Source organism: Colius striatus, chromosome 15, assembly GCF_028858725.1.
Source record: "Colius striatus isolate bColStr4 chromosome 15, bColStr4.1.hap1, whole genome shotgun sequence".
NCBI classification, from domain to species: Eukaryota; Metazoa; Chordata; class Aves; order Coliiformes; family Coliidae; genus Colius; species Colius striatus.
This window is the reverse complement of record NC_084773.1, coordinates 9,556,993-9,580,391: the sequence shown is the minus strand read 5'-3', so window position 1 is coordinate 9,580,391 and position 23,399 is coordinate 9,556,993. Positions and strand designations below refer to the sequence as shown.

The 23,399-nt window shown below is 37.6% G+C and overlaps 1 protein-coding gene across 1 annotated transcript; it reads left to right on the top strand.

Moving 5' to 3' along the window:
* The first annotated feature begins 1,634 nt into the window (after window positions 1-1,634).
* DENND6A (DENN domain containing 6A) lies at window positions 1,635-21,589 on the top strand. Its single transcript, XM_062008158.1, has 20 exons — window positions 1,635-1,928; window positions 3,966-4,004; window positions 4,099-4,141; window positions 6,874-6,986; window positions 7,975-8,055; window positions 8,420-8,525; window positions 9,359-9,438; window positions 9,711-9,773; window positions 10,396-10,451; window positions 10,793-10,915; window positions 11,053-11,148; window positions 12,405-12,499; window positions 13,754-13,819; window positions 13,915-13,979; window positions 14,607-14,696; window positions 16,768-16,821; window positions 16,911-17,020; window positions 17,614-17,716; window positions 19,215-19,289; window positions 19,761-21,589. Exons 1-20 carry the CDS (start codon window positions 1,746-1,748, stop codon window positions 19,890-19,892), a joined length of 1,773 nt encoding a protein of 590 aa, XP_061864142.1. The 5' UTR covers window positions 1,635-1,745; the 3' UTR covers window positions 19,893-21,589.
* The last annotated feature ends 1,810 nt before the right edge of the window (window positions 21,590-23,399 follow it).

Here is a 23,399-nt window from a genome sequence, read left to right as displayed (position 1 = left end):
ACTTGAAGACTTACAAATAGAAGCCAGGAAAAACTAGAAGGGAATGCATGATTATTATAGCTGAAATTTTATTCTGCCCATGATAGCAAGAATGTAAACAAGGGAAAGTATGAAAATGTAAACAAGGGAAAGTATCAAAATATAAACAAGGGAAGGTCTACAAGAAGCAGCGAGATGATATCTCTTCTTAAACCAAGTGATAAAAGCTTTTGGCCTGGCCCCATTTCAGGTCTTAAGTGGAAACAGCAAAATATATAATGTTGCAGAATCATTGATCAGACTTTAACCTGGTGAAGCTAACACTTAGCTATGTCTTATTTTGGACATAAACTTATGCAAAACTCGAAAGTTAACCATTGGAAAAGTTTGCATGTCTTACGTGGCATCATGGTGAATTATCTGAGGCAGTTAGACAGCAAGAGCCTTCGTGCAGCTGCTCTTATTGCAGGCTGTGTAACTCCAGTTGTATCTGTGTTTAAATCTAAAATTCTCTTTGCCACTAATTGTGGCAACTGAAAGCTGCTATATCTTGAATTGTTAGTGATAATGTAGTGTATTATAATTTTGTGTAAGTTATATGTTTGTTCCTCCTTTGTCTAGAAAATTACTACAATGATCAAAGCATACTTTAATTTCCAGCAGTTTGGTTTTGTAGATAAGCAGATGTTGTTAATGACTCTTTGGAAAACAGTGCTTCTCCAGAGTTGTAAATTTTCTATTAAATATGTATAGATCTGGTATCTTGGTTTTAGTATTTGCAACCTCCATTAGGAAAAAACAGCACGTCATAGTTTGGGCAACCAGCATGTCTGCATCTACAGCGGTTGGAGCTGTTCTGGTGGCAGCAACCAAAAGTCTATCCTGAATAAATAGTAAGTTACAGGTAGAGTGCACGTATGTGGTATTTTTTGTTTAAGTAGCTATTTAGCACCTTCAGATCCACAGAATGTTTCTTACTGATACATAAATAGCACATGGGACTGAACTAAGAGAGTATTTGAAAGCTCTTTTATTATTAAAAGCCTAGCTTTTGGCTTAGGCCTTAAAATAGGGTTGAAGAGAGTTGGATGCTGTCACAGGTATTATTCCCGTTTTCTGTGCAGGGCAAAGTTTTCTGTCCAACTCCTGAATGATGCTCAGTGCTCTGTAGGATGTCAGGTAGATGTGCCTATTTGTTACTTAGTGATAACCATGTCCCCACCCAGATCCTGTTCACTGATATGCCACACGGCAAAAGAAGACTGGGATGACATGCCTAGGGCAAGTGGCCTGCAGAACCTCCCTGGGCTGGCAGCCAGCTCCACGCTCCAGGGCCACGATGCTCGGCCCCAAGCCTCGCTGATAATGCAGGGCGGTGCTGTGCCGCCAGGCGAGTCGCAGCAGGCAGGCCGATGCCTGTGTGCAGCTCAGACCCGCCGCGAGTCAGCGCTGCCGGGCGCAGCCGAGGCGGGTGTCCGCGGGAGGGCGCCCCCAGACGGCGCGGCCACTCGTCCCTTCCCTTGCGGGCCGCGCGGGGGAGCTCTGCTCCTACCCTCCTCCCCCGTGACAATGGGTTGGACGCGCTGGCTCTGTTCGCCCCCTGTCCGCGGTGCCGCTTGGGCTCTTCCTCTGCAGGCGGCTCCAGTCCCCGAGGGAGCGCGGAGGGGGCGGTGTGCCGGAGGTCACGTGACTCTCAACGGCGGGGCCGAGGCCGAGGCCCGAGCCGGCACGGCGGCGGCGCCCGGGCGGCGCGGGGCGGCAGCGCCATGTCGCTGCGGGAGCGGGGCCCGGACAGCGTCGTTGAAGCCGGGGAGGACGCGGCGGCGGCGCTAGCTGAGCCGGAAGGTCCGGACCAGTGTCTGTCGCTGCTGCCCTGGGACCGTTTCTCGGCCTGGTTGCACTGCGTGTGTGTGGTGGGCTTCGACCTGGAGCTGGGCCAAGCCGTGGAGGTACGTGAGGCGAGGGCCGCCTGGCTGCGGCGGGATGCGGGGCGCCGCGCGCGCCTGCTCGAGTCGTGGGCTCCGCTCCCTCCGCCGGCTAGGCGGACGGCTCCGCCGCAGGGCCCCGCCGGAATCGGGAGCTTCCTCTGGGGCTGGTGTTGCACAGCAGCGGGGGAAACCGGCAGTGTGGTGAGAGAAGTGAGATTGTGCAAAATCCCGAAAGGCGGCTGAGGGGAGGGAGCTAGCCGCAGCGGGGTCTGAGAGAGCTGCGGGAGGGAGTGTTTTGTGGGAAAGCCTTTGCTAGAGACAGCTGTCACGGAGCGTGAGGTGAGTTTAAATTTTCAAGGAACTGTTTTCATTATGCTGATTGTCATGTCAGTGTCAGTGTGAATGGGTTTCATCTCGCGCCAAGATCTATTAAGTACATCGTCAGATTGCTTTATATACGAATAGCACTTATTTCCATGACGTCTAGATGTTAAAAGATATTTAAAGAGTGTAATAATAATGTAAATGCAATAATTCCTCATAATTTTCTCCTGATGGCTGAGTTATGTAAATAAATTCTCTTAAGTGTCTGAAGCGTTTTCTTTGCATCATTAAGTGAATGTCAAACGGTGACAATGCGTTTAGTGACGCTGCCACAAACTGCAGATTTTAACCCCCTGCAGCTCTTTGCTATTTTATGCAACAGGCAAACAACTATGAAATTGCATATGGAACTGCATTAGGGAACTGTTTGGGCTGAAAAATAAACTGTAAAGAAGAACTATCATTTGGATCAGTTTCACATTCTGTTTCACCGTGTTTGCCGTATGAGTGTTAAGCAAACGGTGTGCAGGAAAAAAAATGCCATTGCATTTCTTTCTTGTAATTAAGTGGTGGTAGCATAAATGTGTGGCAGATCTGCCTAAAATTCAACCAAGCTAGCTGCTACAATGCTTAAAACAAATTATTGCTATGCATTGTTGTCTGCAAGAGAAAAGCAAATAAAACCCCAGCATACTATGCCAATTTTCTGAGGTATGTTTGCTTGATGTTACAAGGTGTTGTTACCAAGAAAGACAAGCATTTCTTTGTAACCTATGACTTAAGTAGGTAATGTCCTCAATGGCTGTGGGAAGCACTCTTTCCTGTCTGCAAACAGTTCTGTTAAGAGTCACATTATTTTTAGTTGAATGGATGAATAAAATGAAGCTTAAAACGTCTGCTTAACTAAAGCCTGAAGTGTTTTCAGCTGTTGCTGCAGGAAGAGTAATTAGCTGTTAGTCTCATTTGGAGTTCTGGGAAGATACACTCAAGTCTGCCCTGTACTCCTCATCTGACTACATGGTGATCATTCAGCTGCTGAAAGAATAACAATTGAGTGTATTTCTTTGCATAAGATAGTGTAGGAAAATGTTAAGAGATTTTCAAAAGATGATGATAGGTTTGTGCAGTTCCACTCACATGTCTACTTTTAGCTTTAGTTATGTTGGTAGTATGTTGTAGGGCTGGTCGTCATTGAATAGAAGTCTGAGGGGAAAAAGAAATCAGTTTGAGACTTCGTGGCCAGGGGAGCTTTCACAGATTTCAGTTCTCATTTGGGGCCAGTGTTCATCCTCCAAGAGTTAGTATTAATATGGAAGGTGTCTTGTGATTTCGTTTTGATTATTACCACCTAACTATCCATTGCAACAGGTTTCAGACAATAACGTGATGTCGTCTTTCTATGCAATCATCTACTCCATTTCGTCTGTACAAGTTAAATCTAAAGGGTGTAGACTTGCTGTCTTTTGAGATCTGTTGCACCAAAAATCTCAAGTACTCTGAATTTTTTAACATATCTGTATGGTCTCCAGCTGGCATCCAAAATAGATCTTAAAGATGGATGATCAAGTTAGCTTAAAAGCATATGAAAAATAAGAACATAGTATTAATAGCTTACCATTGAAAATAGCCTAAGTCTAGGCAGGTATTTAAGGGTAGCATCATAAAAATATTTAATAGAAGCTTACTGCTTATACCCAATTTATTTTCAAATAAAATAATACTTTTTTCCTGTAGGTAATATATCCTCCACATTCAAAACTCACAGATAAGGAGGTAAGTCATTCTTGATATATAAGTATATAATTTGGTTTTACTTTAGTAATTTCAGGAAATAAAACGTCTCTCCTTTCTTTTCCCCATCCTTTAGAAAACCAATATTTGCTATTTGTCTTTTCCAGATTCTAATTCAGGTAAGTGCTTCTCTTCACTCTGTAGTCATCTGGTGTTGGACTAAAAAAGATAGAATTTGACAATATATATTAATGTTTTATTATTCAATACTTATACAAATATCTTCATATTACTACACAGAAAAGTTGCAAGTAAGGTTAAATATTAAGTTGTATTTGTCTGTATTGCAGTAAGGTATGATAATTCTTTTTAGTTTTGTATTAATTGAATGTGTAAGACCATCCAGATGAGGCACGGGCAGATGTTTCAGAACACTTTGCAAGTAAAGAACATCTTAGCCTCACTTTTAAGTAAAAAAAGTTTGTCATTGTAGATAGGAGTGTAGACACAGAATTGGAAGGGTTTAGTCATACAAATGGAGGGACCCTCTTCATGAAAGAGTAAGTGTGTATTTTCTAAATTCTTCAGCAGTGACCGACTTAAGTTCAAAAGCATTTAGAAAGAATGATTGTTAAGGGAAAACTGGGACTGTCTTATATCTTCTCTGTTCTTGATGCTTCTATTGCTGTGTGTGGTCCTGCTTACTAAATTCTTCTTTAATCTAAACTTCTGTTCTGTTGCCAAAGAGATTGGAGGCATGTGACTGATAGCTTGGACCACCTGCAAAAATATATAGCAGAAGTACAGACACCCCCTTTCACATTTATTTCTTTACAAAAGTCAGGACCTGTACTAACAGACTTGTCCCTGTAATGGCTCTTGCTCTGTGCTTTTGGTTGCCCTGCAGCATAAGGGGTGATGCAGATGTATGCTTTTAATATGCGTGTGAGCTCTCTTACGTAATTTTACAAAATATCTTGGCTAATTTTTCACTTTAATGTTAATTCCATTAATATTTAAAGATAATTTCTCTGCTCTTGATATCCAAATGGAACTAGAAGAGCTTCTTCTGTTATTGAAAGAGAATATAAGTTAAATTGTATCTTATTATCACTCCTGTTGTGAATGGCTATAGGTCTGTCCAACCATGAAAAGGTGTATTGAAAGTACAAAAGAATGCATTGGGAACAAAGGCTATTTTTTATTTTAAGTAAGAATCGTAGTAAAGTTGCTTTAGGCAGAACAGATATATGTAAGGAGGGTTTACTTTCAGGAGGAATAAAGTCACACCTTCTTGCTTTTTATAACAATAATATGTTATTAGTCATTCTCACTAGACTGACGTTTTCAGCAAATATTTAGTGCTGTGCTATTGGCACGCACTGTGCTTTTTCCTATGATGATTGGATCTGTATTGCTAAGCACTTACTTTAGTTACCTGTTTGAGTTGGATGGTTATCGCATCATATAATGTACTACTTTTGGTTTTGATGCGGTGCATTGTGAGTTTCCAGCTGCAACATCAAGGTGTATCAAAGACCCAGACCTGGATGCTCTGAACATGCCAGTATTAGTCCGTGCTGCTGGTTGTACAGCCAATGCACCTGCCAGAAGGTTTGAATGGTTACTGTAGCAGTGTGTGTGTGAGCTTTTAAGTCTGAAGAACAGTTATCTGGAGAATGGAGCTCTGCCTTAGCGTTTAGTCGGTTATCACTAGCGAGTGTAAAACAAGACACCTCTGAAGAGTTCAGATGATCAGAGTCAGTAGTGACTTCATGATTTTTTTTTCCTGGAGGTCACTGCAAGTTATGTCCGAAAGCTGTAAGAACAAAGCACTAACAAAGATATTAGGTTCAATATGGAGAAGCAAGTGTCCTTTGCCAGCTTTGTCCTGTACTGCTATAACAGGAGCTGTAAGTTTAATAGTAATTTGGGTTTTATAACTGCTTACATAAATGTTTACATTGTTACAGTGAAGATAGTTTGCTTATCACAAGTTTAGTAATGCTCAGGAGGTTGTCTTTCAATTGATGGTGTCATGTTAATAGCTGTATTCAAAAGGAGCTGTTTTTACAGATTTGTTAGAAAGAGTAATGTCTCTTCATGTTCTTAAGATTCTAGCAGTCCCCCTTACCTCTCTTCCCATGAGTAGCACATTTTACCCAGCCTATATAGCTCCTACTGTAACTAAAGTTTTCTTGGAGCTTTTTGTTTTTCAACAGCAGGCAACACTTGTAATGGTGAGAACACAGCCGTGAGAGTACCAGTGATACAAGCTCTGATACTGCAGTTCTCATAGACCACCTGAAAAAATGTCTTTGATGTATGATATAAACTGAGCCCAAATTTATTTTCAGACCGTGAATAGTCAATATACTTGGTTACATTTTTCTTTCAGAAGTTTCGATAGAAATGCCGGGAAACTTCAGAGTAGTGCTGGGAAGTAGTACTCAGTTTCACTCAGTTTTCTGCACTTAGTTTTGCAACTTTCAAAAACACTGGGGTCATGATGGGACTTATGTATGAGCTGTTTGGTGTTAAAAAACAAAGGTTAAGTGTAGTCATTAAAGAGGAAATGACATGTGGTTAGGATGTTCAGAACTATACAGGCAGATCAAAAAAATACTGTAATACCAGTAGGAGGGCAGCAATTAGTAAATATGGTTAAGGACATGACAGTCTAATACATTCACTGTAAGTCCAAGTGACTTCGTTTCTCATTCAAGGTAGGATATTTTTTGTTGCCGAAGATGCCAGATAATTCACTTAAAAATATATAAATGGTCACAATAGCAGTACAAGATAAATGAAAAGCTATTATACTTCTTTGGCTGTATACGAGTCCTCATGTTAAACAAGGCTCAAACTCAGAATACTGTCTGTTTGTTGTTTATCTCTTTCCCGTGTGTAGGTTGTCTTGGGGACACACAGTTTTGTTTTAGATTTCGACGGTCTCCAGGAAGGAAAGTCTCACTCTGTTGTTTTCTGGACCAATTGGATAGAGATCTGCCAGTTTACTTAAAGGTTGGAAATTTTTAAAAAGTGTATTTCTTTTGGATAATATAAATGTATGGGTCTTCAAACTTAAATTTAATGCTTGATTAAAAAAATCTCTGAAGTTGATGTCCTGAAAGACAAAACTCAGCAAATGTTTTTTGTAGCATGTCATTATAACAGTAATTAATAATTAATTACATCAACTATTATTTAAGTTTTATTAATATGATTTACAGATTGCCAGGAATTAAATTGAAGACCAGAACTATTTTGTTACTGACTTGAAACCTGTAGATGAGACTGTGAAAACTGTTACCTTTTTTGACATCTGAAGCGCTTTGTAACTTTAAAAAAAGGTTGAGATCTCTCCCTCTTTTCACACTTCATTGTTTTTGAAGATGAAACAGTTACCTTAAAGAGGTAGTTACCTGAAAGTTGTTCTCAGCATGTCATTATAGAATACTGATGCCTTTAATTATGCTAGTGGGAGTCTGATTTTTAAACTCAACTTAGATCTGTTTATGTGTTAATACTTGAATTCCTGTCTGTAGGAAGGATGAAGCTGATGTTTTATCTTTGAAATGTGAGACTATGCTTCCTTAATATTCCAAGAATCTTTTATAAAACTAATGCATTGAAAGACTGACTTTTATCTTTTCAATTCAGGACTTTAAGATCTTAAACTGGTAAACTCTTTTTAGTGATACTTTGGGGAATTATCAGTGTTGATTTTTTTTATCAGGAAATTAATTCTGTTTTTGCTTTCATGGTGTCAGAAGACTGTAGATATAAAAAAGTAAAGCCAAAAAGCACAGCTGTTTCCACACACTAGTGTTTTCTCTTTGAAGTACTTATTAAAAAAAGCAGTGCCAGTAAACAGAGTAATCCTTCTAGATGTTGTACTTAATCAACTGTGGAGTTTGCAGGGAAATAAGTTTTCAAAATGCGTACTGAATGCTTGAGAAAGAAGGACAGTATGTAGTTGTTACATTGAATTCTTTCCTTACTTTTGCAGAAAGATCCAGCATATTACTATGGCTATGTATATTTCAGACAAGTTCGTGACAAATCATTAAAAAGAGGCTATTTCCAGAAGGTAATTTCCATTATTAGTATTAAGAAAATATTGATTCTGAAATTAATTATTTTTGAGTGACCTCAGAGGAACAAGAAGAGTATCTTGCTGACTTAACTTAATTCCTTGTTGGTCTTAATTTTAAATGAGTTATGCTATGCTTCAGCTGCACTGTCAGAAGAGAAATTGTTCTGTGTCTTTAAAAATGAAGTTATGACTTTTTGGGAGTTGTTTGTTTGCAGTTTCCTATAGGTGGTTGGCTTGCATGTGTGAGAAAAATCATACTTGACATTCTCTGAGGATAATTAGTAGAGCTGCAATAGAACTGAGGGAAAGAACTGGTTAACTTAAAATTTAATTTTTGTTTTGTTACTTTTTATACCAGTCACTGGTCCTCATCAGCAAGCTACCTTATGTCCATCTCTTTCGCACTCTACTTAAGCAAATAGCACCAGAATATTTTGAAAAAAGTGAAGCTTTCCTGGAAGCAGGTACTGGTACTATTGTGTTATTCTGGAACACCTTTTGTTATATCACACAATACTTTTGGAGAAATAATAAGCAACACTGTTACATTCTAGTTGGAGTTCTTCTTGAAGGGTAGAAGGTTGAAATGTTAACAAACTGGCCTGATTTCTTAATCATTGAAAAGAACTAATCAATTTTAGGTCCTCCATTGGAGAGATGAAGCTCCCCGTTACGTCTTGTATATTTGAGGACCAGCTGTTAAAGCACAAGTAGTTGATGCTAATCCTTAGTGTGCAGTCCTTTAGGGCATTCAGACAACTTCTGTTAAACAATTGTATAAACGTCATCTTGACTGGGGTTTGGTTTGGGTTTTTTGGTTGGGGTTGTTTCTGTTAGTTGGTTTGGGATGTTTTTTGCACCCAAAGGAAAAAAAAAAAACCACAGGACAGCACTGCTAACAGGGGCCTCAGCTTTCAGCTTTACCATAGAACTTTAAGAACCAGAGAGGGCCAAAAGGGAATGTTATTTGCTCTTTGGCTAGAAGTGCTGTGTTCTTTATACTGTCTGTCCTGTACGACATTCACGTCTTTGAATTTTCACTGAGCAGCAATTTGTGGAAACTATTCTTGATGAACTTAAAAACTTTATAGTTTTAATGAAGTAATACATTAAGTATTTAAAAAATGCTGTAAGGCTTCTTTAGAGTTTAGAGTGATCGAGAGATAAGTAGAAATGGTGTGGGCTCTCAGCACAAATTTAAAATGGCAGTGTGCACAAAGGTGGTGACTGCAGTAATCATGAGTTATACCACATATTAACTTGTTATAAATCACATATATGGTTTCTTTTTCTTAAGTTTGTAGTGATGTTGATCGCTGGCCACCACCAATTCCAGGGAAGATACTGCATTTGCCTATTATGGGTATTATAATTAAGGTAAATACTCTGCACTTAATTTTCTCTGAGGGTGCTTTTCCCTCTATATACTAGACAGTTACAATATCTACCTTGTTTTCAGTGTCTCGTACTTCAGAACAGGAGTGGATGTATGCTTCATTCAGATGAAGGTCTGGGAGGTGTTGATTAGGTTTGTTGATTGGGGAGAGGATCTTTTATGGTGCACAGGTTAACATATAATTGCTGTAGATACTAAAAAGTCTCTGCTGAATTCCATACAAGGAAACAAAAAAATTTCTTTTTCTTTCAAGTTGCGGATTCCAACATATCGGGACAAGCCTGGAACAACGCCGATAGTGCAGAATATGCACCAGGTACAGATTAGATACTTCTACGTAACCCCAAGACGTCTTGCCTTTATTCATTGATGTTCATAAAAGTTGGGTGGCAAATCCTCATGGTAATGAAATCCACAGTCTTTGAAACATTGAATGGAGGAGTGTAGATTTGTGTTCTTCCTTGAAAAAGTAATCTAACCCAGTTACTTATGGTACTTCAGAAGAAGGATATCCAGTTCCAAGAGGATAATTGGCTGACAAAAATCACTGAACTTCAACACATTTCAATGGGTGAAATTGTACCAAACTCTTTTTTTTCTTTTGTGGATGACAGCTGGATTAAAAATCTTTAGCCATGGAAGATGGATATAAACCAAATCTGTGTGTGCCTTCATGTGCTGTGTGACTATTGTTTAAAACCATTTCAATATTTAATGTGTTTTCTGGACTCAGCTGTGTGCCTGTAAGTGGTGTATGTGTTAGGGGAAATCTCGCTTTTAACCTGCCAAAATAGTCGAGATAATGTAGTACATACTGCAGTAGTCGTAAATAATTAGAAAATACACCATCTACTATCTGTAAGCATTTAAGGGAAACTATTTAATTTAATACCTAGGCATTCTGATGACTAAAAAACAAGCATTGTGATGTCTTTTAGGCAGATGCTCAGATTTCCATGGGACTGCCGACGGTTCATGAAGTAGATCTTTTCAGGTAAGAGTTTGGACTTATTTATTCCTATATGTGAATTCCCACAAGTCAAAGCTTTACAATATTTTTGTAACACACATCTCATAGCTTGCAAGGTGACATTTATTAGAATCGGTTTTAATATTCTTTTTCTCTGTAAAGCTGGCTAAAAAATGCTTCAGACAACGTGCAGGCGGAAACTTCAATAAAGAAGCAAGGTCATTCCATCTTCTATTTTAGAAGAGTATTTTAAATTTTTCAAGTGACTGTTAAATACTCTGCAAACTTCCTTTTCATTCTGGTCCTAATCAAATGCATATTTCTCCTTATAGTAAGTGTATTAAAATACCTCAATCTGTTTTTAGGTGTTTCTGCCCAGTATTCTTTCACATTCAGATGCTTTGGGAACTAGTACTACTAGGAGAACCACTTGTCGTGATGGCACCGTCACCATCAGAGTCTTCAGAAACGGTGTTAGCACTTGTTAGGTAAATGTATTAGCATTTCCTGACTAATGACCAAGTGAGTTGTAGATTAAATATAACAAATTTTAGGTTTGCTTGTTTCTTTCATGAAATTTTGCGCTGGAAACGTACAGCAAACTTGTCCTGTTTCTGCCTTGCAGCTGTATTTCACCATTAAAGTACTGCAGTGATTTCAGGCCGTACTTTACCATACATGACAGCGAATTCAAAGAATATACAACTCGCACACAAGCCCCGTAAGTAAATCAAACTTGTGAAGGTGTTGCTTAAAGCCACTCATAGCCATAAATTAGTTTTAAGATATTGCTTAACTGTTCTGAATTTTTATTATTGGAGAAATACTTTTAGACTCCGTATTTATAAGGTTTATCTATGATTAGCTGTTTTCACTCCAGTCAGATAGGATAAAGAAGTTATGAAACAATGTCATAATTAAACTATATTTGAGCTTTACTGGTTACTTCTGTACGGAATAAGTAAAACAGCAAATATGAAAGCAAGAAAAGTTTTGCTTTTCTGTAAGGGTTTGTCTGTGCAACACAAGCTCTGTAGTAAGTAACTCTTTGTGAAAATGTTCTGTAATTGTTTTTATATTCAAGCAATTACTAAACAAAGTGGCTTACAGAATTCAACCTCCATACAACTATTTTGTAGTGTTAACCCAGTTGGTGTCTTAGTTGAAACAATGGTTTTAAAAAGTAAATCTCTCTTCACTAGCTTGGTTAGAAAAAGGTATTGTAAGTAATTCAGAAATTAAGAGTGTTTTTTTAAGAGTATGAGTCCACAAAACCGGTTTTGTTTGAAACTGCTTTAAGGACTCCCATTTCCCCTCCTTCTTGTTTTTAATCCTAACATTATTTTGAGAGCATACCCCACCAATATTTCTTACGATGTTATTTAAATGAGACTTGACTTTAGAATAGAGTGCACATGTTAGATTCACTGATCATTTTAGGAATACTTTTTTTTTCTGATGTCTGAACTGGCAGTGGTTGTTTTGTTTATTTTGTTTCCTTGGTTTTTTTTTACTGTTTTGGGGGGGTTTTCTCTCAGTGAAAGTATTGCCAGACATACAGCAGTGGAAAAACATACAAACATAGACAGAGTGTTTCAGATTGTATGAGAATGGTTATGCAGGATGTAATTTAGCTTCTAGAAATAATTCTCGGAAGAATTTGGTTAAACTTTAGTAAACCGTGTTTAAAAATTGTCTGCTCTGTAGCAAAGCAGAAAGGTTGTTTACTATGTATGTTAGTATTTGGAGTAGAGCTAAAATTCCTCTGTCTTTCTTACAAAAACAATTGAAAAGACTGGAAATAGGCTTTTAAAGGAGTGACTCTAAGACGGGGAAGAACATACTGTGCTCTTGCATGCAGCTTAAAATGTTACTCTTAAATACAGAAGGAAAATAATTTTAATTTAAGAATTAAAGCAGACCTTTAAGACAGAAGTAGCTCTGTCATTTTTTTAAGCATTGCCATTATTTTTCTAGACCATCTGTCATTCTAGGGGTGACGAATCCTTTTTTTGCTAAAACACTTCAGCACTGGCCTCACATTATCCGAATTGGGGATATGAAACTTCCAGGTAAAGTACAAATGTCATCTGCAATCTTGTGTGACAATATCTAGCTGTGTGCTTACTCATTTATAAACATATGTCATTTAGTTCAATACTCATAGTTTACTCATAATGATTTAGTTCCAGTCCTCTTAGATGTAAGTCTGTCAAGTACAATATAGTACTCCCGAATACTATGTGTCTTGTATTGTTGAGTCTAGTCTATTAAATAATAAAAGGTGGTAATAGTAGTCGTAATGTTTTACCTTTCACACAATTTGTATTTCAACCGGTAAGGTATTAAAATGAGAAACATTCTTTATTATTGATGTTAATTTTAGGGTGGTAGAATTTAATAAATCAATCACAGCAAGTGCGCAGAAAGTAAGACCCATATGAAAGCTGAGTTTGAATTTTACAATGATGTAGTAAGTTGTGTAAAAGTATTTTGATAATACAATTCTAATCTGGCAACATTCCAGTAGTTAATCATTGTTCAGGTTGGATGATTTTCTTACGTGATTGGGTAGAATTTTAGTGTCATCTTAGAATAACATGTCAGTTGCTACCCTGTAATAAAATATTGCAGTAATCTGATGACTGTATGAACTTCTTGAATGTAGCTGTTTGCTGTGACAGTTCGGTTTTGAAAGTGGAAATGCATAAATATTCAGTTAGTGGTAATACACCATGACATTCATTTTTGTAGAATGTTGCATTCAGTTTGACTACAACAAATTAATTCTGTCTAGAGAAGGATATACTTCCAAAACAAAGCAACTTAGTTTGGCCTATGGAAAAGGACATTTAAATTATTCGTATGACACTTAATCTGTGGCTGGTCTAATTTCTTGTATAGATTTTTTATTTTGATCGAGGTACTAAAAATTTGTTCCTGAAAGCCATTTATCCCAAGGGGAAAGGCAGATGGAATTGAATGTGAAATCAGCAGAACAGTCTTTCACTGTTATATAGTCAATTTTTTTTGACTGCTTTGATTCAGAAGATTGTCCCTTTTGTTTGGTTTTGTTGTTTTTTTCCTTACATCAAGAAATCCTTATATGAAGTGAAAAGCCTGTATGCTATTGCACATGTTTGCCAGATGTTTTACTGATATATACTTGGATATTTTTCAGTGTTTCTAATGCTTCTTACAACATTAGTCTTGTAAATGAAAGTATATGTTTAAAAAACAATGCAGGTAAATATTAGCACATCAACTGTAGGACATAGTAATAGAGATGGAGATTTCGAGTAAGGTGGATTTAAATGTTTTGGCAGGTGAAATTCCAAAGCAAGTGAAAGTGAAAAAACTGAAGAACCTAAAAACTTTGGACTCCAAACCTGGTAATAAGTTGCTTCAGAGTTAAACTAACGGTATTTTAATTTTAAAAAGCATACTCCCGTTTTTCCTTTGACTATGTGTTGCTTTTTTGCTTTAGGCGTTTATACGTCTTACAAGCCATACTTGAACAAAGATGAAGAAATTGTTAAACAGTTGCAAAAGGTAATACTGCAAATCTCTTCTTAGGGGAAATTGCATTGTGTACTGTTGTACAGTGTTTTCATTTAAGGTTGAGCTTTGTCAGTGTAACTGAAGTGAAATTGGATTCTGATCACTTTGCCCCAGTTCATAGCTTTGTAGATAGATACACATTCTCATTGTAAGAGAAGGGCTGCTGCTGCTTTATTAGCAGTTGGTATAACAACATGAATGGTAGAACTTGAAGTTAGATTAATCATTTAGAGAATTTAATTGACTGATCAGTTAATCTGTTACGGGTTTTCCACCCTCTGCTATCTCCTTCTAGTCTCTTTGGGCAAGAAATCTCACATACGAAGTGTTTAAGAGTCAGGGTTTCCCAACTTGAACTGATTTGCACAGGTTTGTTTATGGAAGCTTTTCTTTCCTTGAATTTTTTTACATGAAAATAGAAAGCTGGCAGTTAAAAGGACAAAATGTGCAAAGAAACTTGATGCTATTGCTTTCGTGGTTCAGGCTAAGAGATGCTATGTGTAGGCTTATGGCAAATGAATACAGAAACAGTGGAATAAATAGTCTTTAAAAAAACCCCACAACTACTCACCTTTGAGACAGAAGACCTACTGTGATACTCTGTTTCTCTTTTTTAAGGGTGTACAGCAGAAACGTCCCACAGAAGCACAGAGTGTGATTCTTCGGCGGTATTTTTTGGAGTTGACGGAAAGCTTCATTATTCCACTAGTGAGTTCTTAGACTAATGGGGTTTTTTACATGTGTAATATGGAGCAGCTTTTTTTGCATTAGCCTGGCTGATTAAGTCCAGTAACTATCCAGTAACAAGCAGTGCGCCCTGGGAGTTAACACTGGATCCAGTACAGCTCAACATCTTCATTAGTGGACTGCATGATGGGGCCATGAGTAGCCTGAACACATTTGCTGAGCACTGGGAGATGTGGCTTATAGGCCAGTAGTTTGTGTGTTCTGTTCATATAAAGAACGATTCTCACACAACATGCTTTATCAGGTGATAATTTCTTCTGGGTTTGGGTACAATACAACAGAGGAGACTCTGCAAATTCAGGTGACTCTAGAAGATGGTATTATACTTTTACAGGAGAGTATTACTGAACATTGAGATACATCTACTTGATATCAAGGTCAACATAGACCAAATCTTTTTCAGTGGATTGGAAGATTTTATTGCACAACATGATGCAATTCCAGAAATGGCAGATATGTGGTGTTTTGCTTTCTAAATGTGATATTTCATCTGCTCAAATCTCCAAACTTAAGTTAGGGAGCATATTTTGTCTCATTTCTAGCCAGTCAGTGCAGTTGTTTGGAGTGCTTGAATGTTGACAGATGTAGGGGGGAGGTTTTCAAGACAGGTATCTCAATTTGCTGAAACAAATTGTAAAATAGGAATTGACATCTAATGTAATAGTAAAAACTTACCACCCTGTAAACTGAAATCCTGCAAAGTGTTTCCAGATTTCTGACATATCTTTATGCTGACAAATGAACTTTTTATTTAACTCCATGCAGGTTTGTAGGCTTTGGCTTGCACTGAAATGGAAATTTGTTATCTGTTTTCTAATTTCTGCATTAGGATGATGCTATTTATGTTGTAATATGCACTTACCTAGCATCTGGGGGTATGAAGTCCATGTAACAATGAACTTCGACCCAAAAAGTTGTGGGCAAGTTAAGTCATTTCTCTAGGCAAGTGGTTAAAATTGGGAAGTGATACCTCAGGCATTGGACATTTGTCTCAGCTGTCCCTTTCTGAGCTCTCTGAACATTTTTTTGTGTATGACCTGAACTTTTTAGAGTTTTAGAGCATGCTTGCTTGGATCCAGTTTCTGTGTTGAAGAACTGGGAAGTCCCTAGAGACTTATTTGAGTGTTGGAGGAGTTTTTTTCTTGAAATTTATGTCTTCTGTTCTTTTGAGACAGATTAGGAATGTAGGATGAACCTAAAACCTTTCCTTGTCATTCTCCCCATCTTGCTCACTTCAAGTGAGAAACTGAATACGTTTTTTGTCATAAATCTTAGTTTACAGGGTGAGATCACTCTTTACGTTCTCTGCCACAAGGAAAGTATATGGGGGATAATCCTTTGTTTCTTAAAAAAAACAGGCTTTTTGTAGTGTTATTGAAGCTCATTGTGTTCAAAATGTGTAGCAGCCTGTATAGATGTGCTTGTGTGGGCTATTAAGGCAGAGTAGCCTCCTGTCCCCAGACCTTAAGCTTCAGCAGTGGCCTTGCTGAGAAATGTCTCCACTGCTTATACATTAGATAGCCTGTTGGGGCTCTAGACATGCCTTTGCCAACCACTGCCACTGCAGAGATGCCCACAGCTATAACAGTGTTCTGTAGATTAGTTCTATATTTAATGTTTGTATGAGGGACTCTCAAAGTCACTTCCAAATACCTAATACAAAGTGGGATTACTGTTGGGGAATCGCACATGATGTGAAGGTACCTGTGGACTGTCATGAAAGAGAAGAGATGATTTATTAGTGAATGGAGTTCAGAAGAGATAGATAGATAGATGGATTGGCTTCTTGGCCCCTTTTCCTTCATGTCCTTCTGAATCTTGCTGACATAAAGTTCTGTAGTTGGGGAGTACAAATGGCATTAAATAAGCTCCTTCGTATGCTCTTATGTGGTGTAAATATGCACGACCTCACCCTGCATGACAGTGCTTAGTAGAGAAAATGGTTTGGTCACAAGTGATAAGTAAATGCACACGTGGACTGTGTGTCTTAAAAGTTGTTTACATAATGAATATTAAACTTTCCTTTCCCTAGGAACGTTACGTTGCAAGCTTAATGCCTTTGCAAAAATGCATATCACCGTGGAAGGTAAGGAAATTTAATTCACGTGAGCTGGAAATCGGTGATTAGAAGAAACTGTTATGGTATGCTAGTGACTTGTAATTTTCTTTCCATAGAGTCCACCACAGCTGAGGCAGTTTAACCAAGAGGACTTTATGAAGACACTGGAAAAAGCAGGTCCACAGCTCACATCAGGTTTAAAAGGAGACTGGATAGGACTTTACAGGTAATTTCTTTCATCAGCATAAAATAAATAATTATATAAAGGAAGATAAATCAGTAATATGAGTGCTCTATTCCTGAGCAAAGTTACGATCAGTATTTACTTGAACCCTTACTTATAGAATGTATGCTTTAAGAGGAAGTGGTAGTGCTTAGGATCCTTTACTCACTTAAATCCATTTCTCTGTAACCTGTTAATGGTTGTCATAAGACACTACTAACGTTACAGCTCTCTGTATACCAGTATTATTTGTGGATTTATTTCTGGTTCTAACTTGATTCCTTCTTACAATCAAACAGATTAAAATGAGGTTATTTCAAACTGAGTCTTGCTTTTTTTCCAAACAAAGTTCCTAATTGTGATTGTCTTTCAGATACCTTTTCGTTACATTGTTTTCTCAATCCTTGTCTTAATATATAGGAACAACTGTTGTACTCCTTCAGAATATTACTTTTTTTGAAAGTTAACAGAGAAAGGCTCTTAATATCTTCTTCAACCTCAAACATAATTATTTTACATTTGACTACATTGAAAATGGAATGTTATCAAAATTCTAATCAAAATATTAAATTAATTTTGCTTCATTTTTTTACCAGGCATTTCTTGAAATCACCAAACTTTGATGGTTGGTTTAGGAGCCGGCAGAAGGAAATGACATTGAAGTTGGAGGCCCTCCATTTAGAAGCACTCTGTAATGAGGTTAGAAAAAAATGTGTCCTTAGGAGTATAATTATTATCTCTTAATAAAACCCACTGGAGGGAGAATATATGTTTACTCCTGCTGTTTTCATTGGTTGAAGATAAAAGTTTTACCAAGCCTGATCTAAGAAAACATAAGTTTGTTAACCAAGTATAAGCTAGAACTAACAGAGCAAAAGAGAACAGTATGAAATACAGTTGAGTTCACTTCTTTATAAGAACCGTCATCAATCATTAAATGTATCTTCAATAATTATTTTGGTTTGCATTTTGAAATGGACTCTACCCCCTCAGAAAAAACCTCCATTGTTATTAGATGTTATTTAATTCAGGTTCCTTCCTTGGCTTTTCATTTGAGAGCACATTTTTAATTGTGATATAGTTTGTAGCTTTGAAGTGTGTAGCTTTGTATAAACTCAGTTACAGAAAATTGTCAACTAATGAGGTATGGATAGTAAATAAGCCTACAACTGATTCATAGTAACTGGAAGCTGAGAAGCAAAGTCTGTTTCTTGACAAAATACCACTTGAATGATCTATGCTTAAGAAGTTGAAGTGGTTATTAATACAAGTCAGTAAAACAAATAAAGGTATTGCAAGAGAGAAGATTGTACAGTTAAAGAGGGAATAGGAAAACCAAAAACAAAACAGATTTAAAATAAACAAAAATTGCTGTGGTTATTTTTAAAAAGCCATTGATTTTTTTCATCTGCTTTGCCAATTCCCAAACAGTAAATTGTAGCAACCCAAATAGATTGTTCAAATAGAGCAGCCTCCATAATTTGCAGGCCGATAGCTAGGACAATTGTATCACCTAGAATCCATCCAACTTGTTTGACATGAACATCCTGCAAAGAAAAGGAAATGTACCACAAATGTGTTATTGATTCTGTGCCTTACTGGCTTTTTCTTTTGATCCAAGTGTTAACATCTTTCTGTACATTAGCAAATGTCTTTAATATATGAGTAGTAAATACTCGTTTAAATGAGTAAATGAGTAGTAAATAATCATTTACTGCTGAGTAAATTTACTCATTTACTGGGTGAGGGAACAGTAATTCCCTAAGAAAGATCACTTAATGAGTATATTTCATTAGTTATTGATGGTGATCTCCTTTAATACTCTAGAAACAAGAAGTGCTGCCTGGCACTGTTTTAATGTTTCATTGTGGTGGCACAGCTGATTTGGTAGACATTCACTGCCATTTTTTATTGTAGATGCTATTTTTGAAACTAAGCCTTTTTGGCATGGTTTTGTTTGTTTGTTTGTGTTGTGTTTTGTGCTAGTCTCGTGTTATTCTAAGTCCTGGGAAAACATGCAAATAAAGCAGATTTTGCAGTTCACAGTAGAGAAAGTATATGAGTAAAATGAGTGAGTGAATGGCATGAGGATAAAGAAAAATAGGAGACTCATTCTGAACAGTAGGTGTAAATTAACACTACTTCTGAGAATTATGTTGCTGTAATTATTTCAGTCTTTCATTTCTGGTTTTTTTAGAACTTGGTTTTCTGGAGTCAGAAGCACACTGAAGTGGAAACGGTAGATCTTGTCTTAAAGTTAAAGAATAAACTGGTAAGTAACTGAATTGAGCAGGCCTCAAATGTGCGTGACTTAAGTAAATAAAAGTATTGTATAGTTCTGTTTACAGGTACTTAAATGAAAATATTCTTTAAGATCCAGGTAGCTCAAGGAATCAGTCCTTCACATTTTTAAACAAAGCCATGATAGCTTTTCATCTGGCTGTGTTTGATAGCATTGCATTGATCTTATCTTTGTTAAATTAGTTGCAACTGAGACTGATCTGAATGAGAGAAGGGCTGAACCCTCTACGGAAGAAGAAAAACAAACTTTCTTGTGCTTACTGAAAGACTGAGTCAGTATTAGTGCATGCCATTGTGTGATGGTTGAGGAAACCTGCTACAGTCCAAATTCCAGCTGGCAAATGAGAAAGTAATTTCCCAGATGTGCTAATATGTCACATTTGCGTGTCTTAAAGGAAACTTGCATTTTTAATGGAAATCATGCTTTCTTGTACCTTTGCAGTTGCAGGCTGACAGAGAACACCTTCCTGTGAAGACTGACACACTGAAAAAGCTGCAGACACACATCAATGACATTATACTAGCACTTCCAGATGACTTACAGGATATCTTGCTCAAAACTGGCACAACATGATTTCTACTGTTTTTTTTTGTACAGAAAACTAAAACAAATCAGTTTCACAGAAGACAGTGGCTTACCAAGATTGGAACACAGCTCTAAACACTACAAATGGACTGTAATAACTGTATAGCCCACTGTACTAGTTCCACTGTCTTTTCCACTTAAACACCAATGCAACTAAAGAAATTCCTGTGTTTAATAATATCTGAAATAAGTGCTCTTAAAGAAGAATCTGTGGGCATATGAAACGATACCATAGTATAGGACCACAGTGCAGTGCTGGCATTGCAGAATGTTTTCCAATTGGTGCTGCTATACCCAATCCTGCTAACTCAGGGGTAAGCAATATTGATCCTGTACTGTCCTCTTGATGTAGTATCTGGTTGCTTTTGAGTTTTTTTTCTTTTAGATTTCACCTAGTGGTAAGTCCAACTGACTATTACATGACTTGGTGAGAATACGTTAGAGTTGAGATATTTTACTGGTAAACCATTGCTTTTGGAACTGTTTCAGGAGCAGCTGAAATAATCAGATCAGTTCTTAACTTTCTTTGCAAAACCATATTTTGCTAAGACCATGGTCTTTGCAAAACCATATTAATTTAGCATCTTTAGAGAAGAGAAGGCAGCTGATGAATTTCCTGAAGAGAAATCTATCTTATTCAATGTCAGTTAATTAGGGTGCTCTTACTCACATGCCTTAAATACAAAGTAATTGTATACTAATTGGTTTTAAACTGCTGACATTAGCTATTTGAAGTGGATCACTAGTGTAAATATAAGCATGCAGTGTTTATCACAGGAAGTAAACACAGTGGCATTCTACTATGGATTTTAAAATCAGTGATTTCAGTAGAGTTAGCTGATACACAGTCTGTTTCAGAGGGACATTGTAGCACTCAGCTCCTTTTATTTTTTTCACCAGTGGGCTGTTTGAGGATGTAATGAGGCTGGATAGATACATTAGTTCCAGCTGAAGTAAGCCTAGGGAAAAGTCAAACTATGGCAAGAAAAGACTGTAGCATTAAATTATTCTCACTATATGCAGATAGCAGACATGCATAAAGAAGAATTTCCTCTTGCATATTAAGCAACAAGAATGTGATGTTTATCTTCTTGAACACGTTTCAATGGTATATAAGGACTCAGCTGCCCCATAGGCAGTGTTGCACTTTGACTAGTTTCAAATAGAATAAACAACACTATAGTGTACACACAGCATCAACTTTTGTACGGATCATGGTTATTAAAAAAAGAACAACCTGCTTCTAAGTGCTTCAATAGGAATTTTTTTTAAACTTAAAACATAATTCTGCTATAAGAATGTGCTTTTGTAAGATAAATATTTCATACCATCTTTCTAAAAATGTCTTATTTAGATACAAAGTGTCACAATGGTATTTTTATGAAAATAATGTATTTTAATACTGTTACGGTTTGTATGCAGTTAGTCATGACCAAAAGTTTAATGTATCTATTATGTTACTTAAACTACACCACTTCAGCATTAATTTCTAACTTGCAACTTTCTTTTGCACACCCTGATGTGTAGCATTTCTAATCCAGAAATTAGTGTCCATTTTTTTACTAAATTATCTTAAATACTTAACTGGGAGTACTGTGTAGTTTATTGGAACCATGTAAACTGGTAACAACTATGATAACTATTATATGACTGCAAATATGTATTTTTGTAAAAGAAAATAAAGGGTCTGATTTTTTTTTTTTGCAAGTTTTGTGATGTAGATGATAGATGTGATCTGTTTGGTTGGTTTTCCTCTCTCCTGTGTAAGCAGAGCTGTTCAGCAGCTGGTAGAGACCACTGCTTAGTCTGACCTGATGAAGTTGTAACCACCCCTTAGAATCATGGAATGGTAGGGGTTGGAAGGGACCTTTAGAGATCATCTAGTCCAACCCCCATGCAGAAGCAGGTCCACCTAGATCAGATCACTTAGGAACGTGTCCATGCGGGTCTTGAAGACCTAGACCATAGGTGACCAGAAATACCTGAGAGGATGGAGTAATGTTGTAGTTTGACCATTGTAATATGACTGACCTGCAGAATCCTCGAGAAAGCTAATGGCAGGGACCAGCCTCCAAGCAAAATTTGTCATGTACACGTATGAGAGGCCTTTGAGAGATGGTAGTGGGAAGTAGACTGGGAATAAAGCTCAATTTAGGTGTCTTTAATGGAGCTGGTATTAGTTTAAATCCCTGAATAAGTAGATGCTTGAACAAAACTAGAATCTTGTTCAAAAGAAAGGCAAAAAAGATAAGTTGTACTGTTTTGTTTGCTGTCTTCATCAGTGACTTGTAATGCTTTTAGTAATGGTGGTTCAAAAGGACCTTAAGCTAAGCAAAATGTAGTCACTGAAACCAGAACAGTGTCCTCATTGCAGATTCTTGATCTTGTCCTGTCTCCCCTGCAGTCCTTTTACACTGAGCATGCATATTTTAACTTGGGATGCTTCAGCCACTCATTGTGTTGCAGAGGAATTGCATCAGCTGCAGAAGGAAGTTGCCAGCTTGATGAGGTGGAATTTTCCCAAGCCTTTTTGTTGTTTTGGTTTTAACTCAGTGTTCTTAAAATATAGGTATAAACCTTGTACTAACCTTCTTTAATCTGAGGCTTGACAGCTAACAGTGTGACTACTGGTTTCAGTGTTCTTTACTCAGTCTTCATCTGACTTACAAAAAAAGTGTCAAAAAGAGTCTTTCAGATACTTTGTACTACACTTAGCCAAGTTCAGAGAAGCTTAACTTGTAAAACACCAAAACCAAACAAAAGTGTAAATATGAGGTGCTCTGAATAGAGCCATATTTGAAACTTTGGTTTTATAACACTAAATTTCAGTCTTAATTTTAAACAGGTGAGTATCATTTAAAACTTGAAGGCTTTTAACATGACACATAAATCTTTGGATTGAACCAATGATGGTGTGGGACAGGGAGCTCAGTTACTGAAGCATTAAATGCAGCTCAACTTATGTTGCCTTAAATACTATAAGCTTTTTACAATAGCTGTCAAAAAAGCTGTTACAGCTGGTTAGGAAATCAAACATATTTTTCAACCTGGCATGTTTCTAATAAACTATGGGTTACTTCCCTTTCATTCCCATATTGCTCCCCTGTATCTGCTGCTTCCTGGCCAAGAAACTGTATGCTGTTGCGGGGCCAGCGTCACACTTGTGCTGTTACTTGGTAGCCTCTGGGCCACTGAGACAGGTCGAAGCCATGAAAACAATGTAAGAAAAAGATTCTGCAATAATCGGTGTTCCTGGGCTACAGCTACTAAAAAAATCAAAGAGCTGTGTCTCTCTCTCAGGCGCCCTCAGGTTTTGTTTTAGTCCAAAAACACTGCTTCTCTTGCTCTCCTCTGCCCTGGGGGAGAGGAGCGAGCTGCCTGTCGCAGCTGCGGGGTAGCGTGACGCGAATTAGCAGAGCTGAGGGGCAAGGCAGGGAGAGAGGCAGCTCCGGCCCAGCCCGGGCGCTGGTACGCGGGCGCCGGGCAGCCGGGCCT